Here is a 21308-nt window from a genome sequence, read left to right as displayed (position 1 = left end):
CTCAAAGCAAAATATGAGTAATTAGATCCTTTCTCTGGCTCTCGAGCATCTTCTTAGAAGAAGTACAGCCATCCACAATCAGAGAAAGGAGAGAATGGCAGTACTAGAGATCTTAGGTCAATGATTCCATGCATCTTGGCAATTTGAGACCAAGCCTGTCTTTGCATTTGTTTCACTTTCAAATGAAACAAGGTCTTTACATAAAGACTGATGGATGAAAGCATACGAAGCTAGAATAAAAACTTGGTATTCTTGGCAAACCAGACTGATAAAGCTTGATAGGTCATGAAAAAGCTTTGCAGATTAGTGGTTAAAATGTTTGCATGAGTAGTTTTAAAAGTAAAGATGTGCACAAGCTGTAAATTTACCTCCTATTGATTTTATAGAGCTCCTGACATCCGTTTTGTGCTCATTTTTAATAAACACAAGCTTGAAGACATTCACTTTACAGCAGTTATGTTTTCTGTTGTTAACAAGAGAAGAAAAGTTTCATTACCCACCTGAAGAACATCACCAAGGTCAGCAGTGCTGATATCAGGGTCTTCAGTGGTATTAAAAGGAACAGGATTAATTCTTACGAGAGTGAGCACCCTGGGCTCTGGATATCTCCATAACATCATTCCCGGGCTATCCTCAGTTTCATTGTAAAACACAACTTCATAGGCACCAGGCAGTTTTTGTGCTTCTGTCAAATGAAACAAAGGTATAATCTGTCATATAATTTCTAAAAAGAAACATGCTATTTTATGAGACCAAAGCAGTTAAAAATAAACTCCTCAGGATCAAAAGGAGAGAATATAAAAATGCAATTTCCCTGACTTTTAAAAGATTACAGCTTAAATGGAAAGAAATAAAAAAACCTGTTTTTTTGTTTTTTTTTTGTTTTTTTTTCATTCTAGCAGATGGCTTTTCAGCTGCTTAAAAAAAAAAAAAGAATTCATTGTAAGAGGCAAGTTTTCTTTAATAGGATACTACTGTATTTATTATATAATCAAAAAAAGGAGAGTAATAATATTCTTTTTACCTGCATCTTGTATATACTGGAACAAGCCTGTTCTCAGATCATCTGAGGAATGCTCTGTTTTTGAGGGCTGATTTCTTTCCATAGAGAAAGAAGAGCGATACCTCCGTTCGGACATGAATGCCTCTGCACTGCCAGTTTTAGTAAGGTATTCCCAAACAAGCTCCTGGAGAAGAACTAAACAGTTCAAATGCTCCTGACCCCAGAAAACCTTTACAGAAAAAAAAACAAACCAAAACAAAACAAAAAATGATTACCTACAGTTGTTTCTGAAGGAAAAGAAGAGAAGAAAAAAGAACATTATATTGCTTTCAGTGTACTCTAGTTTTAATTACTTGCACATATCCTAAATGTGAAAATAAAGGAACAACAAGAAACCTGTACAAAATCATTTTAGCTAATTTCTTCTTCTCATCATTCTGAAAGAAGTGTTAATTCTTGACGCTTACAACTGAGACAGTTGCTGGAGAGGAGCACAGAGCTGCCAAGCGATACGCAAACACACACAGCCGAGTGCAGTGCGTACGGCGAGGACTACTCACCACTCTTCCAATTTAAAATAGGACCAAAAAAAGTTAAAGATTCAGAGTTTAAATTGTACAAAGAGCTGATTGGAACTCTGGAACACATTAGAAACTGAAGAAACGACATAGCAAAAAGACCAGAAAGACACACCCGAGATCATCTCAAGCAAACACTGACTATATGCAAATTGGATGTGCTACAAGTTCCGAGAGCACGGCCTGAAGTTTAATAAAACCCACAGAAATTAAACAAAAAATACATCTATGCAAAGCCAAAATTCAAAATGCAGACGACTCATATGCTGTGCAGCAAAAGGCAAGCAGACATTCCTTTCCCAGCACCGAAAAGCAGCGTTGCTTTTCTTAAATCCACCTCCAGTCTGAAAGGATCACGCTATGTCCTTTAGTCCTTGCGCAGAAGCAGGCCCAGGAGAAACAGAGGAGCAACTTTAAATGGAAATTAATGAAGAAATTTAGAACCAACGTGGGACCATCAGACAGCAACTTAGAAGTTCATAGTAAGGACGGGAGGAGAGCAAACAAGTCAAGTCTGCACATAAAGAGCAGTGCAAATTTTGTCAGTGGGGAACATCCATTTTCAAATAAAAAAAAAACCACAACCAAAATGAGAGGACTCTTAAAGTGACTGCAATACAGCTGTGAAGAAGGGCTTTTTGTTCCTCTGCCTCGATGTGTAAGCCCATGGAACAAACCAAGGCCACCTGCAAACAGCTGCAGCCAGGGGAGAGCTGAACGGGCAGATCCCCACAGGTATCCCTGAGCCCAGTGCACCTCTGCTGCAACGTCCAGAGCTGCTCCGAGCTCAGCTCCTCCACCTCAGAGGAGCTCCATCACCCGCTGGGGGAGCCCAGCATCCTCAGGTGTCTGCAGATGGAGAAGAGATGAATGCTTTTTTCCATTCAGATTTATTCATGTTATTTTTAAGGCAGCTGGAACTCCAGAGCAGGGAACTCCTAATACAAGAGTAATAATACTGATTACCAATACCCCTACTGATTCACTACTGATTCACTACTAAGGCATCGATTTCACATCAGTTCTCTTTGCTCTGTTGTAATACAAATTAACAGGAATGGAATATATCTAGATGAGGTAAAATTCATTCGAAACAGAGCAGCTGATGCTTTTGTCAACAATCTCCAATCTATTCTGCTGCACTAAATATTTTTTTTTTCTAGAAAAGCTAATTACTACAGAACACAGTATAATAATAAATGACTTTCTCAGATTTATAGATATTTTTGAGGTCTTTGTAAAAAAAAAAAACCCAAATTTATAAAAACAAAACAAAAACCCACAAACACCATAACATCCTTCTAGCAATAACACACAGAGGTGGTCAGCCAACCTGCGAACAACAAATCAAAAAGAAGCAGAAAAACAAACTCACTTTATTCATTACACTATATACACTAAATTTATATTACTCAATTATCCCTATTCAATGTGCTGTGGTTTTACGAACTTCTGATGTTGATTCTGGGAAAAGGTCTAATTATACAACTAAATGTCAAGATTTCCTTTTTTGTGTTTTATATGCTTGATTTATACATTTATTTTAAAACATTTGGTGTGTATAGATACTACAATAAAAATAATTAAAACAAGACACGTCTTAAAGCCCACTTGTTTAAGTCCCACAGAATCTATGTTTCCTTTCAAGAACTCCCATGCTTCTTGGACTGGTTTCAAGTTATGGGCACTTCCAAAAAAGAGAGGACAGTACGGAAAACTGAGTCTTAATTACTACAAACAAGGTTTATAATTGCTCCCCTGAGAAATTCGTGTAAGTTTAAAAAGAAAGGATATGCATTTCATAAGATTACCCCGAGGCATTACAGACACATAGCTCACGGATGGACAAACACACACATCAGAACAGGGTCCTTAATATTAAGTGTTAGTAATCTGATCCAGTACTTTAGAGGAACACACACATACAGCTACAATGCATAGCTTAAGCAGTATTAAAAAAAAAAAAAAGTCAAAAAAAAAAAACCATTGTACACAATTTTTCAATCTTCAGTTTTGATAAAAGAAGACTTACTTTAAAGGGTAAAAATAAAGAAATCAAAAATTCAAACTAACCAACCAGAAACCCCCAACCAAACAAGATCTTGTTATCTGCAAAGTTTTTTACAGGCTTCTGTGCAATTTATTTGTAAAATCTCTATCGCTCAAAGCCAGTCAAAATTCAATATCAGATCCACAAGCATCACATACAGACCTGCAGCAGTCCTCCTCTCAAATCAATGTACATTTTTGGAATAGATTGCTCTGGACCAGGATCACCGCTGTGCTTACACCACTTGGCTTCCACGGTAACCGAGCAGCAAAAAGGGCCGATCAAAGACCTGGTTCTTTCTTTGAGACTTGTTTTAAGCAGGAAATCTTTTATGTCCAGGACAAAACATGATCCATGGATTCCTGAAAAGAGAGACAGAGACTTTATCCTGCTGGTAGTTAGTCTCCCCAGATTTTTGTCATTGCCGTCTGGATTCGTTTTAGGTTGAGATTGTGAATGTGCACCAGTAAGAAGTTTCTCACATAAGCAGCCCCACAACATCCATGGAATTATTTGTGTGGACAACTGCTCTCTGGACCAAGGAAGAGATTCACAGTTGGACAAGAGAACACGAGACTCTTTTTTCAGCTTGCTCTTACAGCATTATTGCATATACTTTATGCACTGTTGCAGTTATGGAGCAGGTATGTTTCAAGCACATTCCTTACAAAGAACTATTTGCCAAAACATTATGACTTTTTACATGTGTGAGTATTTTAAGGTTTATGAGAAGAGACATTTTTTTCATTAAACTGTGACATTTTTTCAAAAGAGTGTCCGAAGAACAAGAACAGCTGCTTCACTTGATTATATTTTAACCTGATACAAAATACTTATTTTGAATGATTCTCTTTGCTTTAGTTCAGGTTACTTATTAAGTACTGCTTTGCTAGACTTCGGAGCGCTTAGCGGGAGAATAAAGGTAATGTTTGAATTCAAATAATTCAAAGCCATTACTGTAACTCAAAATATATAACATGTGTTTACCTAAAAACAATCTAAACTGTTCACATTATAACCATCTGCAGTTTACAGAGCTTTATAAAACATAAAAAAGACAATGGCAGGTTAGATTTATGATTGACCTTATGTCCTCACATTAAAGACAAACGTTTTCAGGAAAGAAACACCTAGAATTTTCACATCTCTAGTGAACTTAAATTACTGCAATCACAATTTAATAAAACAAACCATACTTACTATCCCTGTAATGCTTAAATATATTTGCATGAGAAGTACTACAACTGAGGTTGGGTTAATTTTTTTCTTCTGATGCTTATAGATGAATATTGAATATGGCCATACTTCATAATGCCCATGGGTTACTTCTCTAAAAAGAAAACCCAATACTTAAAATATAAAAAAATACTTAAAAAAGGTGAATGATTGAAAAACACCTAAGGTTTACATACAGTTATGTCATGGGACAGTTTCATTTAATATTTTCAAACCTTTGCAGGTAAAAAAGACCCCCAAAATAATTCAAAACTCTGTTTTGAATACATACAATAAAACTTCTCCAATGAATCTTTGAGAATCCAGAGGAAGATGACTGCATCCCGGCAGATATGATTCCATAATACCAAGACATATTTTATACAATGGAAGGAAATACACTGTGTTTCATTTTTTTCCTATTACTCCAGCATCCAACTAAGAACATGGTTCACATTCACAATAGCTGCAACTGCACTGAACTGTACTTGAGTAGAAATCACAAATGAGAAGAATAAGTGTTGAGTTGTTTGAGATTTAGTAAAATTGACATGGCCTTGAGTGAACGCTTGCCTCATGCCAATCAAAGAAGGCTGTTGTCATGAATTGTAAAGGGGTGACAGCCCTGGGTTCTTCAGGCAGGCTTCTGAGTGCCTGGGCCTGGTCTTATCTGTAACGGGCTTACATGTCAGAAACCATTCAGAGTTTGATTTTTTTTTACAGCAATCTCCAGTGATAATCAAGAATGCAAACATCAACATTCTGTGATGCCTCTCCTTTTGGTCTGAGTTTGGACTTTATTCTGCAAAACTGGTGAACATTATCAACCTCACATAGAGTCTTATGCCAAGAAAAAGGCGTTTTTATGAAACTGCTATGCTCAGACTGGTTATTTTTAGAGGCATTACAGTATTTGGAAATTCGTTTTTTTATAAAGTCTACATGAAACTTTGGTTTTAAAGAGGAGAAATTCTCAGCAACTAATGCACAATTCTGCAATATATAGAAATGTTCTATAGTTTTACTGGAGTATATGCCAAGTTGCAGAAATAACAAAAGGGAAAAAGGCATGCCAGAATACAAGTGGTTTTATTTATGTTTTCTTTCACTGGGGTTACACTTGGAAGGATTACGTTTTGCAGTCTTCTGCAGTACAAAGAAAACACAATATCCAACAGCTTTACTACAAAACTGAGCATTCAGCACATAATCCTGCTGTTTGAAAATCAGCAGCGCATTTCTCAAACACTGTGTAAACAACTAAGAAATGAAGACACAATTAAGACGAAGTTAGTAAATTCTGAACTAATACACAATACAAACACCTCCGCAGCCTGAATTCTACAAATTTCAGGTAAAGCTCACAGACCCAGTGAGAGATTTCTTTTCTCACTGGGTTAAGATTGTTCTTCATAGCAGTACTACCTACTTGTATTTTGGAGAACAAAGTGAATCTTAGTATAAAATTTTCTGCACTCTTAATGGAAAAAAAATTAAAATAGGATCATAGAATCACCAAGGTTGGAAAAGACCTCCAAGATCATCCAGTCCAAATGTCCAGCAACCATCAGTATTTCTCCACTCAACTGTGTCCCTTAGTACAACATCTAAATAGTTCTTGAGCACCTCCAGGGATGCTGACTCAAGCACCACCCTGGGCAGCCTGTTCCAGTGCTTGACCACTCTTTCAGAGAAAAGCATTTATTTTCCTAATAAAAAAAAAAAAATAAATGAATGCAGAGAGCATTGAGATGAGTTTGCACAAACTGATGCGAATGCACAGCCCCTAAAAAGCAATAGGAAACAAAGAAATCTTTGGGTATAGGGAAAGCTTCAATGGGGTACCACAAACCAGGACAGAAATCCGAGAAGGATGACATAAGAAAAGAAATAATCTCACATCCTAGGGGAAGGGAGTGAAGAAACATCAGTATGTGCTGGAAAGGAGCTTATTTTAGCATTGCTAAATGTCATCCTGAAATTCCAAGTATAGGCTCAGTGAGTGAAGTTGCTTTCCTAAGACTGAAACAATCATCTCAGAAAGGCAAAGATGCAAAATATTTCTCCTGCTTTTTCCCTCCAAAGCACTATTTGCAGTCAGTCCTTCCATGCGTCTCTCACAAACTTCTATTGTAAAACCGTAACTTAAGTTTAAACAGATTAAATCAAAGTCTCCATCTGAAGTGAACTTGAGATAGCATCACACAGAAGTCATATATCTTCATAAACGATTGTTGTGATATGTAGAAGTTAACTTGTTCTGTTTGGATTATTGCTGATGAACACCAACATACTTTTCAGTACGTGCAATAATTTACTTCTAGAAACAAATGGTTTCATGACTCTTAATATACTCCTCCAAGAGACTAATAAATATGAAGCACTTGCTTTAGACACTGTTTAAAGAATGCTGCAAACCCTCCATTGTCAGACCCCACCCTGACCCACAGCAGCACCTCAACATACTGCCATTCTAACTGAGCAAAGCACAGCTTCTGTCCGGCTTCTTTCTGTCTCAGTACAGCTTTCCTTATAATGACCTGTACTCAAAAGGTATATCCAGATATTTTTACACAGCTGGGAATAATGTAGGAGGGTTTGAAAAACACCGGGATTAGGAATCACCTTGCACAGAAATTACACTTAGAGGTCATCAGAAGAGAATAATGAAGAAAATTTACTAAAAGACAACATTTGGTTTGACATTATGACAGCCTTCTTTGTCAGTCAGTAAAGACTTAATTTATGCTAATATAAAGATGTTTCATAGAATTTGAGTGCTGCAACATAAACACATTGGAGTTACCATCAGTAAGAGATGTTTATTGAAAAAAGATGTTGATTTAACCATGTTAAACTGCCCTCTGTGTAAATCTCTTTGTATGCATGTACAGAAACCCAGAGCGGTGTGTTGAGAAGGATGCAGTGAATACACTGAAACAACCACGGCTTACAGTAACAATCAGCGCGTAGGCAAAAAAGGTGTTTAGAATGAACTCTGTTATTTTTCATGGTTCACAGACAAAGGCAGAGACGATGTTTAGATATTAACTATGGGCACTTTATTTTACATTTTGAATTGCTGATATTTGAATTGACTCCAAATAAAACAAGTAGAAATGCAGCAGGGGTTTTTTTTTCTTTTGTAATGCACTCCACTACTCTTCCTTAGGTAGCTGTAAATCCTGTTTGGTTCTCTGCACTGCCACCTAATACAACATAGAGCATTATTTTAATTGGAAATTTCTACATGGGAAAAGAGTTTTAAGAAAACAGAACCACGCGTAATAAATAGAACAAATTACACTGGACTGTGGACAAGCTACATTTCGAAAAGTCTTTTGGAAAACAGTCACAGCTTTGCTACAAATCTTCTCTCTGGGAAAAAAAATTGCTTTTACCAGTTTGAGTCAGCTCAGGAGCAACATTGTGACCCAGACTCCGAACCTGTGGTGCGGGTTCAGACCAGGAGAGATGCATGTGTGCCATGGGGTCAGCAACAACGCGGCACACTGGTATACTCCACGGTTGGACAGCACAGACAGCATCTGGCTGCTGAAGGGTAATGAGCAAGCAGCTCTCCATAGTACCTTCTACTTTAATGTCACACATTACAACGGTAATGATCTGTGATATTTGCTTTGGAACATTCATTCTTCATATTTGCATTTAGTATCTATGTTACAATTGCTGCAGATACTAAGGCAGCTATGATTACATAAACATATGTGTATTAGGTGTAATTATCCACATGTATTATTTTCCTCTTTAGAAAACTTGAGATACCTCACCTATTGAGTAGTTGTGCTACAGTTGCAATGCTTTGCTGACAGGTATCCTCTAAGAAGTGGCTTCTGACAAAAAATGGGGTTACAAAGCTATGGAAATAATTACAAGGGGAATACTGTCATTTGTTTAAGAAACAGCCAATTTAGTTAATCCTGGAAACAGCAGTAGCAAACAAATGGTGAGATGTAGTAAAGAACAATTTTCCAGGAGAGATTTAGTTAATAATCCACTGACCGCACTGGATTTCTCATTAGTGTCGAGCTGAATCTTATGATAGCTCATTCTCCCCATGAGAACAGTATTTACACATTACCAATTAACTATTCTTTAGTGAAAGAGAGTTGTTCAGCATTACATATGGACACATGTGGGCTCTGTAAAAACACGAGATGTGTAACACACGGTAAACAGAAAGTAATGATCTTAAACAGGCCAAACCCTTGAATTCGTCACTAATAAATGTCCCCCTGCATTCAGCAGTCCTGGCTGCTGGGAGCCTGTTTTCTTCAAATACTTCAAACACTAAAATCCAGGAACATTTATTATTTTAATCCATTACAGGCAGTGCTTGATTTAACTTTATTGGTTGTGGTGGTGGTGGTGGTGGTTATAGTGGGGGTAAAGCTATGTTCTTTTACACATCATTTCAAAAGGGCTTAATTATATTTTATAGCTCAAGCCAGGAATCCTGCTTGTTTTGTGTCTAACAAGGTTCAAATGGAGTTCAGGTCAGTGATGAATCAGAAGAGAAGTCAAAGATGGTTATCTATCTGAAATGAGCTCATCTCCCTTAAAGAATAACTGGGCAGGTACATCATGTTCATTACACTACTGAATACTAAATAGCTGAAAAATCTCAATTCACTTGTTGATCTGGTAGTTTTGGATTATGTGATGTCTGGTCAGAGAGGGTGTACTAATCTAAAGGGACTTTCAGTTTTGTTCCAGGCTGCTTTTGGTATACAATAATTTTAATATATGTGTAAACCGCTGTACTGTCCTATCCTATCTCAATTAAGTGGAGAAAAATGAATAGTAGTGAACAATGAAAACAGTGCTCATTTCAAATTTGTCAAGCCAGCTTTCAGAACTGAGAGCTATATCAATACGAGTAATACTTAGTTCTTGTCTCATAAATATTTTACCTTTAGATATAATTAGTTTTTAGAAAAGTGACTAAACATTCTTGCTACTGCTTTACAGGTGGGCATAGAGAGGTTCTTCAATTAAAAAATGTGCTAGCCCAGCCATTAAAATGACCTCCCCAGTGTGTCAGATGAAGGTGATCTTGCTGGACACTCCTTTCCCGTTGCATCGGTTTTCAAACACATGAGTGCCTTGGTTCAACTCATAGCAGCTGCAGGAGTAACAGAGCTAGCACGAGGCCAAGTGTGGAAATACACGGGCACAGTCACCTGGAGTTCCTATGGAATTGCTTTCTCTGGGTAAGAAGTCGGTGATCTCATCCCATTAAAAATACTCTTGTCACAGAAAAAGAGGAAACGTGCTGCCAGCATGCCTGCAATTTGAGCAACCTTGTGAACTGGCCCTTAAGACCAAACAGTAGCAACTGATTGCTGCTTTCTGTACCACACACTGCAAAATGTCCTTAAAAAGTCCTCTGGTTTGAGCTGAAATAATGGCACAAAGTGTCAAAAGTAAAAATAAAAACCTCGGCATTCATGATCTATATTTCTTAGGGAATTCTGCAGAACCAAGTACTGTGAAAATAACATACCACTGCTACGTAAAGCACTGGGATCCACGTAACGAAAGAAATCCTGGTCTCAAAAATATGCAAACACTTTCACAATAAAAGCAGAAGAGAATACAGAATCAATCATATATGTTCCGAATTGAATTTCAGTTGGAGTTTACCATTTTACCATAAGATATTTCAACCTTAAATGCAGTTCCACAACAGCAGCGCTTCAGTCAACAACCTACAACTAATTTTCTTTTTTTTTCTTCTTTTCCCCAAGTGAACATGCTGGTTCCTCAGTAGCAATTCTGAACCCTGTTACGAAGTACCAGTAGGGAATCTGACCAGGATTAATAGTGGTACTCAGTGCTGGGATTAGGTGGTGTCTTGTTTCATGGATTTTAGGCCATCTGTTCTTCCCTCCTACATTATACTTCTGCAGAACTATAAACGCACCTCCACCTCAGGGACTATAGAAAGGAATTAGAATTCTTCTGCTTTTCATTATCACAAGATTCAGTAACTCATTTCATTGTCAAGATAATCCCCTTTTACTCTTTCTTTTGCGCTTGCAGGGTATGCCAAAATGACAAATAAAATCCCAGATGTTAGAGACCTGATGAGGTCTCCACCTTTTCTTGAGTGTTGGGCTTAAGCTACTTGGGACACGGTGTCAAATCTGACAGGACCCCGATGCCCACACCCAATATTCATTAAGGTTTGTTAGTGATTTGTATAGCTGTCTACAAGCTGCACTTCCACCTCAATCCTCAGTGGCCATTTAAATATTTAGTTTGTCCTCTGACTTTTACTGACAAAGAATTAATTTCCTATTGTTCAAGTGTTGGAAAGAGTTTATATTTCTTTCTAAAAGTAACAAAGGCCTTCTGGGTGTTGTAAATGGCTTGTTACTGCTGCATATTATTTTAGGTAGTCATATCTAATTTAATGTTTTATTTCCCCATGGGCTAACTTGCATATCTGCAGCATCCAAAGGCTATGACAACGCCTTAGCAGAGTTTTCTCAAGAGAGCCAGTTAACCCCAAAATCAAGTCTGGTCTTTGTTCTCCACCAATTAATAGCACCATTTATTTTTTAATATTTCAGAAAAATATCTTAAGTATGTAATTTTTTTTATGTTTAGTAAAAAGTACTTGTAATTATCATATGTACAACTAGCATTTACTTTTTCCCCTTCTTAAAATACTAAAGTAAATATATCCGCATATGGGACAAAGGGCTGGGGAACTGTATGATCTTTGGAGCACTTAATGTACACAGCTCCCTAACTTCAGGCACTGTACAGCAAGGCTTCCCTCTGTGTCCAGCCAGAGGATATTTAGGCTCCTCTGAGAGCCGTGGCTTCTTGCTGTCTGGGGAGCGTGCAGTTCTCCAGTTCTCTCCTTTATCTGCTCTGCTGGCAAGTAGATAGTGCTAATTTCAACACCAAACGTAAATTAACAGGAAGTCATATGTGTAGAATCACTTTGTTTCCTAGTATTTATTACTAAAAGTGATTTAGACTTAAACGGCATGTGACTTTCTATAGTGAGTTACAGATCCCAAGCAATTGTAAAGCTGCAACCCTTGAGAGCTGCAGCCACTTTGCAGAAGATGTCACATACCTTAGAGGACAAAAATCACTGAACCAGGTCTAACAACAGTTTTCAAACTTCAGGTTTTCATCAGCAGTACAACCAAGTTTCAAAAGTGAACTAAATGCTTGTTACTTGCTTCTATGAGATGGGCACAAGTTTTAACTTGTAACTCTAAGCTACAAAACCTAAAATGACTACAATTAATTATGTTATTTAACACCAATATGACTTAAGCTCTTGTCCTTAATGGTACCAGAAAAACTTATACCTTTAGGCTTTTCTAAAGTAAAATTAATAACATTTTGGGGGAAAGGGATTTTTTTCCCCCCAGTATACTGCATGACATTGTACAATACTAATACTTTGCTAAAAGCAAAATATTCAGGGTAAGTACAGAGGAGAGCTTAAGTGTTCTAGCAGAAATACTTACTGCATTGTTATAAGGAACTGCTGCATTGAAACACGAAAATAGTCCAAAAAATGAAGTCCCTTGAAACACTAAAGGTTTGGGGTTGTAATAACAGTGCAGCAGGATAAGTAGAAATGAAGGTGTTTCAATTTGATCCAACTGTAACGTGAGAGTTCAATAATTACATTTGTTAGAAGTGAAAGAAATAACTCAACTAATTAGCCACGCTGTTTTGCAGAAAGTACAACTTTCTAACATTCCTAAAAAAAAAAAAAAAAGAATAATTAAAAGAGAAAGGCTTTATCTTTTGTGAGTAAGCCATGAAAGTCTAGAGGGAAAACTGATAATTAAAAAATCCCTATATAGCAGGCTTTTTTCTTAATTTCAGCTGAAGAATCAAAGCATTAAATGGGGTCACGCACTTTTGTTTTCCTCCTATAAGGGAGGAGAAATGCCGACGATACATTCATATGAGGTTGTTTTTTTTTTTTCCTAAATAATTCGTAGCAAATAGGATTCCTTAGAAAACAACTTCATCTCCTGCATTAAAGCTCATCTGGAAAAGGGGTCGTTCACACTGTTTATAAAACTCCACCACATAAAATGCGTAAAAAAACATATTTCACTAAAAATAGCTTGCGTAAGTAAGGGATTAGAGTAGTTTCTACTGCTGTAATTGTTCCTTTGTAGTTTTTTTCCATGATGTTTTTGAACAGTGTTTTTAACTATGTTTATTAAAGTCAGCACATCAAAAAGGATCAAAGAGAAAGCCAGTGAGAACCAAAGAAACCCCAAGCGTATTGCGTTGTCTCACTGGGGAGTTATGCAGATTCAAGTAAACAAGTGCAAATTGTTGAGGTTTTAATGAAAATTTTCTACAATTATTGTATCTGAAGTCATTCTATATAATAACATCTGTACAGCAGATGGCCATACTGTACAAAAGGCAAGCAACGCTCCTTTTTCTTTCTCTGTTTTAACAGTACATCTGAGATGACTACTTTTGTCATTGCACTTAGTGTGGTTCAGCAAATAATTCGTAAAATGCAGCTGCTGCAGATGGTCACAATAGTTATTTGACTGTAAAATCAAAGACACAGTGAAGTATTTGTGTATTAGTTTCATTCTGTAAAAAGGTCTGACATGAAGCCCATTCAGCTCAAAAGGTGCATCTATAAAATGTTCTGCAAGAGGAAAAGTAGTGAAGAACTGACACATTTAAATGCTCCTTGCTCCCAAGACACAGCTACCACACTTTTTTTTTTTTTAAATTGAGTTAACTTGCATAATTTCTTTGCAATAATAAAGCAAATCTAGTTAGTAACTGTGGCATTCTTTAAAGCAATTCAACACAAGCTCATAACATTGCTTTCCCCAAGTAGGATAATTTAACTTGTTCCCTGAAATTGTATTTCTCACTTTGGTTTCTATCAGACCTTTAATTGCAAGCTGATAATTTTATACAAAAATCCAAACGATTTATTATTAAAAGGTTTTGGATGGTTTCAATCAATTTTGCCAAAGTGTATCTTTTGTACTACTTGTAACAGAACCATTTCTAGCACAGCCACACCTGCATGCAAAATGTCATGCATATGCATTTATTTTTTCATAAAGTAAAGATACGTCAATTTTAGTTGCATAAAATGTTAAAAGAGTCTTTTGAGGTCTATTTACTGTCTGGTAATAGCTGTTCTTTATACAGAAAACCTAGTTTCCATTTTCATTCATTCAGGATCAGTACTGCTGTATTTAAGACTGCATGTTACACTACAAACATGCTGAGGATTGTGACATGAAAGATGAAGATATATTTACTCAGGCTATCAACAAAATTGAGGCAGAGAGCTTTGCAGCAGAGTGTTTCTGAAACCTTAACGCACACGGCTAGGTAAGTCCTCCTTCTGGGAGGATGAAGAACTCCAGCGTAAGCGACACACTCTGCTGAGTCTGCCGAATTGCTTTACAGTGCAGTGACAGAACAGACTCGGCTTTGATATATTGAAGCTTGCTGTGGACACCATAATGTACCATGGGACGGATAATGTATAAATGATAAAGGGGAAGTGATGGAAAGAAAGACGATTATAACACACAAAGAAAACGAGAACTATTTAAAGGATATTAAAAAGACCCTTTACTCTGTCGCTGGGCTTTCTATGCCAGGATTGCGATATGATTGGAAAAGCGTGGGAATGCAGTCACCGCTCCTGCCTGCACTGCTGTTTATTTATGGATAAATCAGGAGTTTCAGGCTCCAGCACTTTCACAGGCTTTCAAGTCCTCTGAACCTTAAATTTTTCATTTTTAACTTTTAAAACAATAAAGAAGTACTGAAACTTGCTGGCCCTAGGAGAAATATTTCTGATGAAAAAGAAATAAATCACCACCCAGCTTGGCCTAGAACTCACTGCTCTCAGCTACGGACCGTTTCATTGCTTGAGCAGCTCTGTCAAATACCAACATCTGGCTCACCTCCAGATCATGCAAATGTACCATCTTGTTAATTATACTAAAAGACTAATAAAACAATTTATGCAGATATTCAAAATGTCTTCATTTTGAACGAGTATCTGGCATTCACATTATTGGAACAATGAAAGCAGCCATTGGGACTGGCACCCTCATTTTCTCTGTGAGCCTCTCAGCTGTGCAGAGGAAATATGTAACAATATAAAACTTTATAAGCCTGGAACAGAATAATTGTAGGACCAAGTATTTACATAGTAGCATATGTCAGGACTCTGAACTATTGGGTCCTAACAAGAAAAAGTAGATTCTAAGTGAAAACTGTCAAAATGTTGTTCTTTGAAGTGTATGCTGCATTATTAGAATCCCAGAATCTTGCAACTGTTATTCCATCCAGAATTCTGTCAATAAATTAGTTATTACAATCAAGGGTGTACTGACTACAAAAGTATGCACTCTTGGGTGCTACCTCACTGCAAGGAGAACTCTGGCAAACAGACTCTACTGTGGATTTGCTATTTTCTGCCATGCATTCACTAGGCTAGCTATAGGAGTTCCACTAACAAATGGGTACTGGACCATCACTCGCGCAAATCAGCAGCACTTCTAATTATCAAAAACTCTTACCTGCAGTTTTATGGCCACCTTTAATATTCAGGCTTCCACTGAGGTTTGACAAAGAAGCTAACAAACAAGGTTTACTTGGATGTGGGACGGTTTCCATAGAAACGACCATTTGGACGGTGTGAATGGAAATTTTCTGGAAGCACGAAAGTGTTTGCCACAGGTTTTCTTGTACTGAAACTTTCTGTGCAGCACTGCTGTTCACTGCAGGTAGTGAACCCCTTGTACTGGAGTGTTTGGCTCCTGAAGCGACAGCCTCATCTGGATGAGTACCAGTTGATGGAGCAGTCTCCTTCCCAGGCTTGTTGTCATTTGTGGTCATAATTTTCTTCAAAAACTCTTTTAGTTGATCAAGTTTGATAAAACTCAGATTTGCTTTCAAAGGTTTGGACACATCCACATTGACGTCAGCTGTAGGACAGAATTTGAGATAGAAACATCAGAAGTTACAACACAGCTATTCAAGCAATGAAAAAACATAAGCATTCACTGGAGATATTCATAGAATCATAGAATCACTCAGGTTGGAAAAGACCTTAAAAATCATCGAGTCCAAACACGACCTAACCATACAAGACTAAATAACAACCCTCCATTAAATCATGTCCCTGAGCACCTCATCCAAATGGTTTTTAAACACATCCAGGGATGGTGACTCAACCACCTCTCTGGGGAGCCTGTTCCAGTGCTTAACAACTCTTTCTGTAAAGAAGTGTTTCCTGATATTCAACCTAAACTTACCCTGGCACAACTTGAGGCCATTTCCATTTACCCTGTCACCTATCACCAGTGAGAGATTATTCCTATTGTGGTTCATTAAAGGAACTGAATCACTGGTAAAACATAATGAGGCAATACTTTCATGAATAAATCTGAATTGAAGTATCAGTAGAAGGACTACAAGCAATCTTCACTATTTACAGTTCTAAAGGAAGAATCATGTCTCAATCTAAATCTTATTTTCTTGTTTCTTCCCAGGGACCACCACAACTTTCTGAAAGGCAAACACTTCATTTGAGTTTGTAGGAAGGTAAACACGTAGCCCTTTTGTGTCAAAATGTAAATATACTCCACATTCTCTTGAGTTTTCCATACAGTAGAAATATTTGACTAAATTCCAAAGGCAACAGTGAACATTTTCAACACATTTAAAATGACTGAATAACATGTATATTCTTTCCCACATGGCTTATAAGTGGCTTTCTTCAAAGCATTTCTATGCTGAATTGAAAAATTAAGCCAAATATAAAACTAAAGTATTTTTTGATTTGTTTTTCAGAGAAATTGAAATACATGATATTTTAAAAATATCATAGAGTCACAATTTTTCATTTCTTTAATAAAGGATTTTGCTACCTCCCACTGCTAAAATAGTCAATGAAATTTCAGAAACCAATAACAACATGAACACCATTGATAACAGTTGTATTTCTCATAGTTGAGATGTTGCAGTTACCAAGATTATTTCATAGATGGAAAGCAGGATTTTATGAAGTTGAAATTTACTGTTGTGCTGCTGTCTGCCCCCTTATCAGTACATTATACTTCATTACAGGAATCTGAGTTTTACTTAGTTTTTAAAATGTTTCATTTCAAATTAAACTTTCACTCGGTATTGAGGCAACCACCTGATCAGTGGTAAAAGCACGCCTTCACCTTGCTGTTTCATTCCTGTCCCCCTTTCCTTCAAGAGTAAAAAAGGATTAAAATTCTCTTCAGATACCTAAGCTATATTAAATATTCAGAGAAAACAGTGCTACTTAGTTCCAAGTTATATTATCAACACATAATGGAAACCCTGTTTTTTGAAGGTTTTACACAGATTAAGGGACATTTAACCCAAATTAGGACTTATATTCAGGTTGTCCAGGATCACATTCTACTCTTAATGCAGATGCAAACTGATAAACTTGATTCTCCCACCCTCTAGTAAATCAGAAACTTGTACTGCAAGGGTAAAGTGTTGCAGGAGCAGAGATTTGGCTCTGTTCTTAAGCTCGTACTCGTAACTAAGAGTCCCAGGCACATGGCAAAGCCACACTCTGACTCCCCAGAATATCTGTATGTGCAGTTAGAGATTTGGCATCTCAAGAGTTTGTGAATTTTAAACTGGCACTTTTTCTACAAAGATATGATAAACTTGCCATGAAAGATTTGTTACATCTGAATGAAAGCACAAAAATAATCATCTTAGAAAAACCAAAGCTAACTGAAATCTAAGATTGAAAATCTATTTTAATTGTTACTCTCAATTTTTATCATTAGTTTTCTGAAAATGTATTCTTTTATGTCAAAATCTTCCACACTAAGCCAAAAGCCATAGTAAACACTAGCAAACACATGAGCTTAATAGAAAGGCAAGTATCAAAGCTAGGGAAACTGGACTATAGAAGAGGGAAAGATTTTTAGGCATCCAAAGCCAAATGCAATTGACTTGGAAGATTTTTCAGAATATTTATGCACCACTCTTGTTTAAAAATTAAAACCAAGGGAAGAGACATTGTGACACTTGAAAATCTTTCTACCTTCCTTGGCACTAAAAATACCCTGCCTCTGCACAAAGCTTTGGTCCTCTCTTCCCTGTGAATGGGGGAATGGAGTGCTATGAAAAAAAGCGCAGACACATGGGACATTATGATGTTCACTTATCTATGACACTCAGATGGAAAGGAGAGGAGCATTTTTAAAAATGACCCAAGTTTGAAATCTGACTCACACCAGGATTTGGGTCCTCGAGCCTCTTCAAAAAGAGCCTCTTGTGAACTTAATTTTCTTTGTTATATAATAGTCGCAGGATACTGAAATAAAACAGAGTTTTTGGCATTGCTACACAATTAAGTACATAAGATAGTACATAAAAGGAAAGCATTCCTCTTCCCTGGTGTGAGGGCTTTCATACTGCACTTCTTGGTCAAAGGTATGTTTTAGTGTTTTCCTATGGTAGTGGAAAAAAAATCCCAGACTAAAAAACCCTAACATCTGAAAACTACTTAGGTCTAAGTTGGGAGGACAAGTGTCAAACTAATGCTGGAGAATAAAATGACTGAGAAAGACCTGAAGAGGAGCTGAATGTGAGAGCTTCAGTTCCCTACGGGTTTTGTTAGGGCAGGGCAGAGAAGCCATGGGGCTGGTGGAGCTCTGAGCTGGGATGTACCTATGTTTAATCAGAGCTGTTACTCATTTTTACAAACAAAGCACTCCTCCAAAAAAGCAGTAAAAAAATTGATACCAGAACACCAGAAATGCAAATGGCTTCCCTGCTTTCTGCTTGGAAACCACACATGTCACGCAGCAAAAATGCTGTCGTGACTGATAACTTGACAAGGCTTTGTATTAAGTTATTATTTTACAGTGAATCAGCCCCGACAGAAAGGGGTGGCAGCCAAGGAGCGTAAGTGCAGAAAATGTAACTTTGGAACCTTCACTGCAAATATTTTAACTATCTCATAATGACATAGGTTATTTTTACAACTGGGGGGAAGATTATGTAAGGAGATTCTTTGGCATTTTAAATAAAACATTAAAAAAATAGAACTCCAATTGTGTAATCAACATGTTTTTAGTCTTTGTCCCGTTCTACTATTTATACTTAGGAACTTTAAAAGAAACTTTAACATTCCCGCTAAGAAAAACATATCTAAGTGGTGGACAGCAACAGTGAAAACTGGTGAAATATGAAGAGTTATTTATAGCAGTTGATGAAGATGGATGTTCAGCAGTTTCTCCAGCTATCCAAAATGGGCTAAAAAGAGATGTTACAATGTAAAAGGTCACCTTCCATGCAGCTGGAAAAAAAATCGCAGGGTGTAAAATGCAGCGATAACAGTATTTTTAGATGATGTTAAACACCTTGGGAAGCACACCACACATTCCATACCAGTAGGAAAACATGGGTTCTCATAATTCAAACAGCACTTTGAATCACCCCAAAATTATATCAGAATCTGAACGGAGCATGAAGTAACTGAAAGCCTCCTTTAACTCCTCAGTTACATTGCTACAGTTCTCTGCCTACCACTGACTATCTATCACACATACAGACTGATGCTTTAGATTTAAGGCATAGCAGTAAGATGGCTGTCTCCTATTTCCAGCAAATAAATAATAAGGGAATTACTGGATTTGTAAACATACTGTGTTCAAGCAAGTTATTTCTGATTACATTTTAACAAAGCTGAGCTAGATGATATCAAAGCAAAGTATTTATTTGAGTGTAGTATTTGAGTTTTTCTTCCTTGCTTGCAATTTCTTCACTACATCTCTTTAGATTATGAAGTAAATCCATGTCTGTCAATTATTAGTTTCTAATTACCCTTCACAACTTTCTGAACAGCTACTAGGAAACAGAACGATGAAATAACTAGTGAGTTAAAAGGAGATTAGATAAATATAAATAAATTACACTTATTATATGCTCCCACCACACCAGGAGATGACTTAACAGCAAAAGGAAAAGAATCACATTGCAATAATGAAATCAGAGAGGGAATTCAGGTCCCAGAGGCGATTCTACGGAGTTTATGTTAATGTACACCTTGTGGGGGACCAAAAATCAACTGGAATAGTTTCCTGAAAACGGTTTCCAGCTATTTTCTCATTTAAAAAGTTCCAACTTCACTTGACCCATTAGTCATCATATTACTTACATTTATTATGTATTTTGAAATCTATTACAAAAAACCCAATGGATTCAATATGGCCAGTTTGAACAAAATCATAACATCTATAAAAGAAAACTTATAAGCAGTGCACAGAAATTCCTGTCTGAAACAATTTCTTTCTTTGTCATTTTATTACTTATAGCTTCAGATAAAAAAAAAAAAAATCTGGGTTATGAGTATTTTACTCTTGTTCTCTGTAACATTCAGATTTGTATTGTGAAGATAAAATTTTATTCTGTGAACTTGGGATAATGATATTACTAAAAAGAACTTTTTATTTGGTGAGCTAAAGATGAATAAGCAATACAAAAATAACAGAGCTCCCAGTAAGTTGCTTTAGGTCAGTAACAGCTCTTATTGAACTCAGCAGGCTTATTCTAATATATACCACAACCTAATGTTCACCAGGCTAATATTTCTATGACTAACAAACTACCATAGGATTCTGTTAGTCCAAAAATCAGAAAGTAAACTTTATGAAAATTATTTATAAGTTCTATTTATAACAGTAGTATCTATTCACAGAGTATAAGAGATGTTGAACTATGAGAGAAAAATAAGGCATTTCTCAAGAACTCTTGACTTCTTGTACACCACATTCTGCAATGGATCTTTCATTTCCCACAGCTAATATGGAAAGGACCAGATCTCTCCCTCTCTGGAAGGACACATTTCTCTCTGTCCTTTAACCCACGAAGGCTGTAAAACACAAAAGAATATAAAAAACATAGAAGAAACTATTTGCTCTAAACTCAGGACAATTGAATTCCTAGTTCCAAACAGGACAGGAGCAGACATCAGGCATGAAACATTTTACTATCCATAATATCCTTTTCTCTGGGAGCCACCAATCTTGATGTAAGAAGTCTAATAGAAGAAAAATGAGGAAGGTAAAGGTAGTCTTGAGTCCTGATTCTGATTTGGAGTCAGGGTGGCCCTTCAATAACAGGGAAATGGATGAATTGCAAGTATTAAATTTATTTAAAAGAAAAATGGAAAACAAGAGACTTGTAAAGAAAAGACTAGTTGTATTATTCTCAATTGTCCCTGGTTAGGCATCAAAAGAGAGACAAATTAAAAGAAATTGAAAAGCAAGAAGAACCCAAAAGAATTGTTTTTATCTTTTAATGCATCACTCCCAATTTGGATCAAGGAAAAATGAAGAAAGAAATTTGAGACAAGGCTTCAGAGGCCATCTGCAGTCCATCT

The 21308-nt window shown here is 36.7% G+C and overlaps 1 protein-coding gene across 6 annotated transcripts in view; it reads right to left on the bottom strand.

Moving 5' to 3' along the window:
- VPS13B (vacuolar protein sorting 13 homolog B) overlaps nucleotides 1-21308 on the bottom strand; it is a 411892-nt gene that overhangs the window by 77580 nt on the left and 313004 nt on the right. For all 6 annotated transcript variants that reach the window (XM_010709173.4, XM_010709170.4, XM_019614165.3 and 3 more), the window contains 4 exons: nucleotides 15442-15849; nucleotides 3794-3993; nucleotides 1025-1232; nucleotides 501-685 (listed from right to left, as the gene is read on the bottom strand). In XM_010709173.4, coding sequence (XP_010707475.2) covers nucleotides 501-685; nucleotides 1025-1232; nucleotides 3794-3993; nucleotides 15442-15849 — 1001 coding nt within the window. The remainder of the gene's footprint in view (nucleotides 1-500; nucleotides 686-1024; nucleotides 1233-3793; nucleotides 3994-15441; nucleotides 15850-21308) is intronic.

Source organism: Meleagris gallopavo, chromosome 3 (genome assembly GCF_905368555.1).
Source record: "Meleagris gallopavo chromosome 3, MGAL_WU_HG_1.1, whole genome shotgun sequence".
Taxonomy (NCBI): Eukaryota; Metazoa; Chordata; class Aves; order Galliformes; family Phasianidae; genus Meleagris; species Meleagris gallopavo.
Note: the sequence above shows the minus strand (reverse complement) of the source record. Positions and strands in the feature narration are given on the sequence as shown.